Source organism: Cupressus sempervirens, chromosome 8, assembly GCF_028749045.1.
Source record: "Cupressus sempervirens isolate cs-2001-9-10 chromosome 8, ASM2874904v1, whole genome shotgun sequence".
NCBI lineage: Eukaryota > Viridiplantae > Streptophyta > Pinopsida > Cupressales > Cupressaceae > Cupressus > Cupressus sempervirens.
In genome coordinates, this window is record NC_143125.1 from 387,290,145 (window position 1) to 387,301,867 (window position 11,723).

Below are 11,723 nucleotides of genomic sequence, written 5' to 3' on the forward strand. Positions count from 1 at the left end.
AAACGCCCAGAAAATTGGGGTTTTTATCCACTTTTATGCGTTTTGAAGTCACTTTTTTTGCATTTGGATCCATGGATTAGTATTTGGGCAAGTCGGTTTTGCATTCACAAGTCAAAACTGACTCAAAAACATGCATTCTTTGGCCACAATTTTGCAAAAACGGCCTAGATTTTTGTTTAAAAAACACAAAAAATGGTATTTCCAGCCCATACCTTTGGATCAGTGGGGGTTGTTTTTGAGTTTTAATGCATGCTATTGCCTCTAGAGGCCACGTTTTTGCATTTTCATATCAAATTCGACCATTAAATGTCCATTACATGCAAGTACGGAAGAAGTCAAATTATTGTTTGAGAATTCGGATTTGGAGGAGAATTGGTCTTCAAGTTTATAAAACTAGCTATTTTGGCTCTTTGATCTCCAAGCAAGTGGACATTTTCAGACTTACTCATCAATTCATGCTTATCTTGCTATCTCCATGCGTATTTTAGCTTGAAGTTGCACACTTGTCCATACATATGCCATGAAAAGTGCATTTTGCCTTTAAGTATGATGAAACTCTCATTTTCACACTTTTGGATTTTCCCCAAACTCTAAATTCGAGTTTGCATTTGATAGCAACTTGCTTGTTGACATGTATGAGTTTAAGACAAAAGGTTTTTGTTTTGCTTGTTTGTTTGCTTGCTTGTTTTGGAAGAAATTGCAAGTTCTTTCCCAAGAACTTGAGCACGTTTCACTCCACTCCACCTTCCACCTCTTCGTGCAAGTGCATCATTTCATTCCATATTCGCCATTATATGCCAAGGCACATTGCATCAATTCCTTTCATATGCAATTGCACTTCAAGAACAATTACATGTAATTCCACTTTCCATGTCATGACACATTGCATAATGAGCTCCATCCACAATTTCATGTAATCTCACCCTCCATCCGCACTTGCATGTAATCTCATCCTTCGTTCCCATTTACATACATTTCCATCTTCTGAACCTAATTACATGTTTGTGTCAAGTCATGATTACATGTAAATTACTTTACATGCGATTGCATCTTGAGAACCCAATTTCAGTAAAGGTCATTCTTTTAACACCAAATTCGCCATTTGCACACATCCATATGCATCGTAACTTGCATTCTTGGTCATACCCACAAAAACCCATCATTGCCCACATGCAATCCGTCTTTTCAAGTTTGACATTGGCTCTTTCCATCCAAATATATATGCTTTTCGGTTCATTTCCAGCCATCTTACGCCTTTCATAAATATCTAATCCTTACTTCAAACACTCATCCGTTATGGATTCGCGGTTGTAACTCAAATCTCAAAGCTTTCATGGATTCAATCCCATTGTAACTTTCATGTTGCAGTGCACTCTTCAAGATATGCTAGAATTTCTTCAAAGAACAAATGCCATCCCGTCAAGAAGATGTGTTTCAGATTCAAAGAAGCGATATTCATTTGGTCTCCATTTTCCCAATGATTGTTCGAGAATCTGAGTTTGTGTGAAAATGCGCCAAGCACTTAACTTCAAAAAAAGAAAAAAGAAAAAAAGTGAAAGGTGCTGGTGGAAAGTTATTCCGAGTTACATCTAGACACCATCGAGAAGGTTTTCAAAGTGTCGGATACTCTAGAATGTGCCAATCTACAAAGGAGAATTCACAACAACTTGAACAAGAAAAAACTTGATCAAATCAAGATTTCAAATGACAATGGACAATTCATCAAAGAGTTAGAGGCTATCAAAAGACGCAACACCATGGTTATCAAGGTGAATGCAGTGGCACGAAATAAAGGAACTCTCGATCCTGTTATCATCTAGGATTGCATTGCCAAGTACAAAACCCTTCAGAACAATTCTTAGAATTGTTTCAATTCTTTTCCATCTTTCTTCTTCTTCTTCTTCTTCTTTCATGTTTGTAATTGAAGACAATGTGTTACATGAAAATGTGTAAGTGCATGTAATACGACTTACATGTGTAATGACATGTACCCCAATAATTTATCTTGTTAGTTAGACTGGGTCGAAGTTGGTTGAGTTGCTCTTACCTTTTCCTCCATCTTTTTCTCATCTCCTTTGCCTATATAAGGAGTGGCCCCTTCTGTAAAAATCATCTTTTGTTGTATGCAAGAAAGCTCTACCAAACTTTTGCAAGTGTAACTTTGGTGGTGTAGTACGAATTTGGGAGAAAAGTGAATAAAATAAGCAATTGGATTCGAAGCTTTGATTGGAAGCAATTGTGATAGAGCAAATTAGAAGCTTTGATTGGGAGCAGCTATGGCAACACGTAGACTAGGAGCTTTGACTTTAGCTTGTATTACTATCTCAAATTCACGAAAAATAGTTAGAATTCCTGACCTCTAGAAGTCTTTGTGCCTCAATGGTAGAGGTTATTCTTATAGAATAGGTTAAAACGAGACTTAGAGCCAATTTGGTACGCTTTCAGCTAGCTTTTGAGTTAGTGTTGGTTTATCGGTATCATTGTCTTTCAACTTTAGATAGAAGTGTAGTTTGAGGTTTCATCTTGCCTATGACTTGCTCCACGAGTAAGTGGATTCTTTCTTAAAAGCTAAGAGGAAAGAATATTAGTAACACCCCTTACAAAATCTCTTAACTTCTTGCTTACCTTGAGTTGATCCAAGGAACGGTGAGAAGGGGGAGCCCTCCCTTTAAGGTAGGAGAGACTCTGTCTCACACGCTGTGGTTGGTAATCCTATTTTGCGACTAGATTTTACCCAAATTGTTGGTTGCAAAATATCCACCCAACAAAAGCAAATGTAAAAAAAACATAGAATAAGAGACAAACTACTTTTAGAAAAAGTTAAAGGCAATTCCATAGCATAGAGATGTATAGAGCAAATAAAATAGAGCATCCAACTTGGATTGATGGTGTACACAACACCCTTCCCCACTTTGGCTTTAATGCCAGTTCAGCTAATTTTCAAAAAGTAGGATTGTCTTCCCCAGAAAATATAAATAGGGTCCATTTTTTAATAGAAATTAATATCTCCCAGAAAATATCATGACATAGAACTTTGAAAACGAGAATAGTAAACCAGTCATACAAGAATAGGACGAACAAAAATTGTTTGGTAGTTTTTTATGGAAAAATCAAAACTAAAGACTTATTTGAAAATTTTGGAAAATAATTGGGAAATAATCAGGAAAAAATCAGATTTAAAGAAAATTTTAAAAAACATAGAATAACAGAGAGACTACTTCTAAATTTTTTATAGGACAATTCCATAGCATAGAGATGTAGAGAGCAAATAAAAGACAGCATAACCCATAAATTGTAGAAAATAATTTTTTGTTGTTCATATTCATATTTGCTGATTACATAGGCAAACATTCTGTTAACATGTTTAAGAGGTCAGCTACCAAATACACCAATTAGTTGTCCCAGTCTGAGTTCAAATATCAGCTAAGTCTATGAAGTAACTGAAATCAAAATTTATGAGACAGCGATCCAGTTACGAATTTGGAAGGAATGGAAGCAGTTTTGAAGTTATCCAAAGCTTTCATTGTGTTTGAGGCAAGGTGTTTTGCAAGGATAGCTCAATATTTTAGAAAGCTTATCAAATTATATCCCACAATTGCAATGATTTATATTTCATAACGGCAATTACTAGTGTGGAATTCAACAAAAGACATTTTTTTAGTTGAAGTAAAAGATTAGCAAGCCACTGGTTTTGGCAATGCCCAGCTTGCAACTACTAGTTTAGGTGGGGTCAAATGTTAATGATAATGTTTTGAAGGCCGTTTTATTACAAATACGTAATCTTGTCTGTTATCATTCAGACTTTTTTCATGGAGCACTTTAGATATATCACTCATATAATGAATTGTATGTCTTTGTTTGTGTAAAATTAAATATATTAACTGTAAAGTTCTTAGAAATAAAAAAAACATATAAAAATTATATATATATAAATTTTTTTCCCTATGAAGTATAAATAATAAACTTCCATGTTTACATCATTTTAGTTCAGTGTAACATATTAGCTTGTAAGATCAGAGTTCCGGAGACTATATTATAACATATACAAAAAAGAGCATACATAAATTAATGAATCTCCAGTAGATAACGACTGAGGTGCTGGAGATATCACTGTGCTACTGCAAAAAAAAACATCTTAGTCCTATTATATCCACATCGTCCACATCATTGATTCCTTAGACCATTTCAGGATCTTGCCACCTCTGATAAAAAGCCTAAAAGGGTGTGCCATTTCAGCTTTTCTGGGTAGAACTTCAACAACAGGTGAGAATGCTGCTCTGGGAACTTAAATATATATTATATTATTTTTAAGACTTAATTATAGAACTATTGATATATATTAACAGTCTATAATAGTTTAAATTTTAAAAGCACTGTGATAATATTAATTATAAACTATTGGGATTTGCTCCTCCATCAAATTGCCATCAGTAATTGTGGATAATATTTATAATTTTAAAATTATTGTATGATATTTTAACTATATACATCAAAATCCATGTGTGGGGTGTGTAGATCCGGAGTCATATTGAAGCCACAATTTAGAGCAGATTCGTTAGCTGCTTCAACACTATCTCACATGCCTCTACAAATTAGGATGATTGATGCCCTTTCAAATTCGGTTGATGACTGTCATTGCTCCTATATTTAGGGTTCTTCGGAGGTCGGAAAGAGAACTAAGGGATAAAATGACAAGTCGTTTCCATGCTGATTCCGCATTGATTTCCATCTCAAAAAATGTTTTTAATTTTTTCTTTTTGCCATTTTTCGTGGATTCTAACACAATTTTAGTGTGAATTGGGTCTGATTTTTTTGAACTGGGTTTCTTTTGGGGAAAAAATCAGCTGGCTCCACGATTAATTGGGTATAATCGTGATTTTTTCGCTGGTTTTTACTTCTTGGTAAATAGCAAAGGCCCTTATTTTTTAGACCATTATATAATAATAGGAAATCAGTCATAGAATTGTTTGTCCCTCTTGAAAAGTTTTCACTGTTAGAAGATACGTATTACCATAACTTTGCATGGAATTTTGTATCATTCAAAATCTTAGCATGAAACTTCATGCTGGCTTATTTTATTTGTTTGCCTTCCTTTTTTAGCTTTTTAATGTATTTTTGGCCTTGAAGTTTTTTTTTGGTGAGGGATGCCAATTTTTCCTCTGGAAACTTTTGAGATGGTGGGAGACAACAACCAAATGAGTCTTGTGCTCATGAAGTTTTTGGAGACATCTCGCATACTGGAGACACATTTTTGTCTGCTGATAGTTAACGTCATTGTCCTTGGAGAGAAACACAAGAAATTACTCAAATTGCCCGGAAAGAAGAACAAAAAACACTAACAATTGGAGAAGTTATCATTGGATTGATAACTTTCTTTGAATTCTAGAGGTACAACTTCCTCTTAATAGGATATTTGATGAATTAAATAAAGGGTGCTTTTAACCAGAATGCAAAAAGGAGAAATTAACATTTATCCATAACTATGACAGTAAATGTAGAGAACCAAATTTAAAGAAATGAATATGAACTATCAATATAAAAATTAACTATGCATCTCTACGAATATCACTGGGATTACAGATCAGCAGAGGACCCTTTTGTTATGGTATAATTAAATTACAAGAAACACAGTTTTGGAACGAATCCATACACAATCTGTTGCAACAAAATGGATACTAATAATTAACTACTAAGACTCAAAGTCATTTGCAATTAGAAGAGAATATTAACGACAGAAATTATAAATATTGTCTTCATTTGGTCAGTGTTTGAAAAAAGTTCAAAAGCTGTAACTCCTGTACATAATATTGTTTCCAAAAGATCCTCTCCCCCCCCCTTTAGAACAAAAAATCCCATATGTATATAAATCCTATTCCAAGATAACGTTTCATGATTCATCCTTTTTACAACAATCGTTACAAAACAGGGTAAATGAAACACAAATCTCAGACTGTTACCAAGATTTCTCAAAAAGAATATATTTACATAATTAAGGATTAAAATATTGGGGCTTTGTCCATCCAGATCATACCAAGAAAATCCTGCATGGCATTGAGGAGTTCATCTAGTATGCTGCTTCATGTGTTCCAAGCAAGCCGTAAAGTTCTGCTTTGACTCTTTCTCCTTCCAGTTCGAAAATGTCACCTTCGTAACCCGACATAGCTTTACTTGAATTCCCATGTAGCTGTGAAAAAGGCTTGAAATGATGTTGAATTTTTCAATTTCTTCTTCTGTCAAGTCTGGCTGATAAATTGGTTGAGGATTCTTGTTCCAAAAATCCATATTTGTAGGAAGTCCCTTTTTCAAAATTAAGCCAGAGGTCAGTGACAACATGCATGAAATGTCTTTGACAACAAGGTGATGAAATGAATTGGGCAATCCTTAATTATGGCAAATAAACTTGGTCGCATTGAGCATTAAATGACTTTTACCACCTTTATCTTACATAAATAAAATTTAATTGCTAACTTCAACCATGTTTACAGCTAAAAGTCACATCAAAGATTTGGGAAGAAGATTCAAATCTAATTTCAGTCCTTTTTTCTCATTTTTCAAGATTTGAGCTGCTTTGGTAAACCTATTGTCGGATGCTTACCACTCTTCACAATTTCTGAACTGGAGGATCAAATGTTGTGTGGTTCCAAAAACCGATGACACAATAACAAGGTCATAGGTTCAGGTGAAATCGAAAGTCAAGAAGTTATTTGTTTACTTAAGAACTTTCAAGGGAAGCTGACTGCCCATTTCAAGTCATTTCCACTCAAGGGCACAATAGGGGTAACTTAGGGTTATGACTAGAATGTACAAACATCTTCTTTGAAATTTAAAAATGAGTCATTATTAAAATAGGGATAACATCTCCAAGATGCATCTCAGGGGTGGGAGATGGGTCTTCGCGCAACCACAAACAATGAGATGCCAATCTTTGTTACAAGACATTTATATTTTTTCTACAATGGTGTTCTGAATACAAACTATTATCAAATGCCCAATATTTGAAACTTAAATGATAATTTATTAGTCTAACCAAATTTATGATAATATGCCTCCATGATGATGAATGAATCACACCACTGAAATGAGGCTTTTTGTCCCCATTTCATACCTTTGCAACATAGTGGTGATCCTTGGGTCGAACCACTCCATTGAAGACATGGGTTTTACATCTCCAGTTTCAATAAAATGTTTGGGTGGTTGTTCCATTGGTAGAGTTTGATGTTGAGCACAAATCTTTAAATCTCCAAAAGAGATAACAACTCTTATCTATATGTTTCAAATGAGAGACCCATTGCCTTCTTTTATAATGATTTCGAGAGTTTTCCAAAATTTACAATTTGCAATTATTTTTTGTAATATTAATAAATAGTATTGCACTAGATTTCTTTATTTAATTATTCTGAGCACTTTAGTCATTTATTAAATCTCCAATATTTAAAACTTTTAGTTCTCATTCCAATGAGCTATCATACTAGGGTGAATTTTAAATTATTTAATAAAAATAAATAACTAAAATAAAATAATTAAATTATAACTCATTGTTGAAAACTATTGAAATTGACATCTAAATGCACTAGAGTGATACTGATGATGAATAATGAAAATCAGGTTTGATGAATGAGTAGAGATGGCATGTGGATTGGAAATGCATGGGACATGTCCAATTGTTGGGTGAGTGCTAGCACCAGTAAGCATGACAAGCAAGCCTAAATGGTTGAGTGGGTCATGAAACCAAGGTGCAAGTCAAGTGAAATTATTGACAAGAGGGTGTCTTGGTTAAAACCAAGATGGGAAAGCATGAAGAATGAGTAGAGATGGCTAAGTGTTGATAAAAAATGCATGGAGGAATAACAAAAAATGATGTGGTCTTCGACTAAGTGCTAGAAAATCCTCCACTACTTCCCAAATGCACTTAGTTTGGCAATTTACATTGAGTTAAGGAATTTTCTTGAAGTGAAGGAATCCTCCATAAGGACCAAAATCCACCCAAGTTGGAATGAAAGAAAGAATGCTAAAAATGACTATTGCAAAAAACCTCTACCAGTGCTCAAATACGCTCAGGTTGGAAAGTTACACCGAGTCAATGAATTTCCTTGAAGTGAAGTAATCCTCCATAAGGGCCAAAATGTGCCCCAGTTGAGAGGAAGGAAAGAAATGCGAAAAATGACTCAGCATTGCAAAAATTCTCCACCAGTGCCCAAATGCTTCCAAGCTGGCAAATTACACCAAGTCAAGGAATTTCCTTGAAGTGAAGGTATCCTCTCCATAAGGCCAAAATATGCACCCATGTTTGGAAGGAGGGATAAATAAGCTAAATTACCACGCGCTGGTGAGAACAAGGAGGAAAGCTGAAAAATGGGCGTGTCAAAAAATATCCTTCACAGATGCTCCAATGCACCCTGGGCTGGGCACGACTCCATGGTAGTCAAGGAATTCCTCCAAATCATAAAAAATCCTCCAACAAGGCCAAAGTGGGCCCATGAATGCAATTTTGAAGATGCCAAGGAAACTCACCCAATATACAAAATCCTTAAGTAGGTCTCATTTGCGCCCAAGATCTTAAGTCAACGTTTGCCTAGGAATTCTCAAGGGTCGCAAAATCCTTAAACAAGACTCATACCCGCCCAAGTTGGAAGGAATGAGAGAAATCCAAAAATGGCTAAGTGTTCGGAAATTCCCCACTTTGCCCAAAATGTGCCTAAGGAAGAAGATGGGTGGAAGCAGGCAAATTGACTAAGTATTGATCAAGATGGGTGCAAATTGTAGGCGTATATTCTCCAAAAATTCTAAAACCCTCCTCCAGTCTCTAATTGTGCCTTAGAGCACAAGGTAGTGGTGGACAAAGAAAGCTGAGAAAATATTGAAAATGTAAAGAATTCCTCCATAAAGGCCAAAATATGCCCAAGCTCGGAGGGGGATAAAAATTTGGAAAAATGGCTAAGTATGGATTGAAAAGGCATGGAAAACAAGAAAATGGTCAAGTATAAAAATAGTCCTTTACCAGTTCTTAAATGTGCCTTGGGCATAAATCACCACTGGCTGAGGAAAATTTCAAAAGGGCTCAAATCCTTCCATGAACCTCAGTTGCGCCCAAGATGTTTCATTGTGCGGAGATGCCAAAATTCTTCCAATTTTTTTTCCATTGCTTGGTCTAGTTCATACCCCAACTATGAAATTCATGTGATCAAGGAAATTCTTCAAAGTGTTCAAGATCCTCATGACTATCTCATGTATGCCCAAGGAAGAGGGAAATCCAATGCCAAAATAGAATAAAGCTAATTAATTGTGATCAAAGAGAAAAGAAAAGGAAAACAAATTCAAGTGCTGAGGAAAGAAAGCACGTGGATGACAAGTTGGTGCCTATAAGAGAAGTTTGTAAAACAATCCAAGATTTATCTAGATCTGCACCCTTGAATCAAGGAGATGTGTTAATGAAGACAAACACCAAGAATAGGATCTTTTGGAGAGTAGAAAGAATGTGACACATGTCGATAAGAATGAGGGAATTTATGGCAAGTTTTAAGTGGTAAGAAGAATCCCTCTCTGATACCAACACGCAAGAGAACTTAAGGAAACATTTAATGTAGTTGCCCAAATTAACTTGTTCCCAACTTAGTAGCTTTGGGGCACAGTCTTTATATAAACAAGGTCATTTCATTTCATTCTGCCCATTGTAAAATTCTTGTCATATCTATTAGATAAGAAAACCACAATTCATTCTGCAGGCTTCTTTTATTCTTTTGAAAATAGGACTGATGGAACAACAGCCTCTGATCTAATGATGAAGAGAACAGAAGTTGTAGTCACTGTTATGTCCAATTTTTGAATTATATGATCTTAGATATTAGAGAGTTATCGGGAATTGTGTTTGGTCTTTGCTTTTCAAGTACATGAGCATGTTCTTACTGGACAAGTAGTATGGAAAAATATGATTCTCTTTGTACTATCAATTTAATTTTTTTGGAAATGGCTTGTACATATGTAATACTCTCTGCAGTTAATTGCAGCATAAGAATTGTATGTATGATGACGCATTTGATGGGTGGATTATTTTTTTTTTCTGAGTAATTAGCCATGTTCTTTTACTGGCTTCATGTATAATTCATACTGTGTATATCTTAGGTGTAATATGTTTTTACATTCTGTGTGGAGCCATGTATTCCCTGTTCTTATGTTATGCTGAAAATATGCTTTGTTCTTATTTGATGCAAATAAATGAGGTGATTATGATGTCTATCATTTACTTCATTCTAGCTATGGCTGCTTGGTGCCTGGATGTTCATTTGTTTATTGTAAAACGGATTACAATTTTTGAAGTTTGCTTTCTTAGCCTGAAGTGCTGGCATTAGAGCTTCTTGGTCTAAGCTTGACACGATAAAGACCATATATTACTAATCCTCTTTTTGGTTTGCCATGATGCAAGTTCTTCCGCCGGTTTCATGTAGCATATGTGGATGCTGTTTCAAATCCTTTCCATGTGCCAGGAAAGAGAATCACCTCAGCTGCTTTTGCTGAAAGAGTTGGCACAATTGTGAGATCATTTGGGTCAGGCACAACAATGTAGGCTGCTTTGTTCACCCTATATGGGTTATGTTTGAATCCAGATGAATACGCAGGGAGTTCCAAGTTTGTGGAACAGAAGCTTTTACAGTATTAAATATATTTTTCATTGATGAAGACTATTTATATTTTTAAATAGTAAAGAAGCTTTTACGGTATTAAATATATTCTTCCTTGATGAAGACTATTTATATTTTTAAATGGCAAAGAAGCTTTTACATTATCAAATATATTTTTCATTGATGGAGACTATTTATATTTTTTAATGGTAAAGAAGCTTTTACGTTATTAAATATCTTTTTCATTGATGAAGACTATTTATAGTTTTAAATAGTAAGAGAGATATGCTTTGAAGTCAGGAACATGCTTTAATTTGTGGATGGTTTGGAACTAGTACTGTCTTGTAACTAACATGTAGAGTGTTGAAATCTGTGGTTGCTAATACGAGTGGTCTATTAAACAATACAATTCGAGTAATTTTCTGATTGATTGAGTAATTTTTGGAGTAACACAACAGTAATTTTATATACTTAATACCACATTTGGTGTTCATCAAGGGCATACAATGAAATTAAATTGCCAATAGTCCATTATTTGAATTCGGTTGAAGCAACACGATTGTAGATATTTTTAGTTGACTTTAGCAAACAAATATGCTATTTGTTGAAAGGTGCTTTGTGTATCTGAGCAACATATATTTGAACCACATGGATTGGCACATCAATTATCATCTTAATTCATTTTGAATGATATTTGTGAATCTTCTAGTTCAAGATTACACAATAGTTCTATTCTCTCTCTCTCCCCGCCTAATTTGTGGAACTTTACTTAAGCTTATGAGATTGACAATAAATATTAGTCATTCACATGGTTCTACTTATGATCTTTCTGCCCCCCCTGCTCCCCTTGTGTGTGTGTGCGCCAAAAGGTATTTTCTGGCATTTTACTTCAGCATATGAGATTGACAATAAATATTAGTCTATTTTTGCATGGTTCTACTTTATGGTGGCTGTTATGTAATGAATGTATTTTTTGTTTGCTCGTTTATCAAAAGTGTATAAACCTGGAAAGAAATCTCTACTTAGAAAAAATGCAGGCACTTGTGTGCACTTAACAAAATATGTCTTGCTAGGGCTAAACCTGTTAGCCGTTGAGTGATTATTATA

The 11,723-nt window shown here is 34.8% G+C and overlaps 1 protein-coding gene across 1 annotated transcript in view; it reads left to right on the forward strand.

Annotated features, from left to right (window-relative positions):
- LOC149542917 (SNARE-like superfamily protein) overlaps positions 1-10,785 on the forward strand; it is a 53,612-nt gene extending 42,827 nt beyond the window's left edge. The window contains exon 5 of the mRNA XM_089797829.1: positions 10,421-10,785. Coding sequence (XP_089653955.1) covers positions 10,421-10,561 — 141 coding nt within the window. The 3' untranslated portion in view covers positions 10,562-10,785. The remainder of the gene's footprint in view (positions 1-10,420) is intronic.
- Positions 10,786-11,723: the final 938 nt, after the last annotated feature.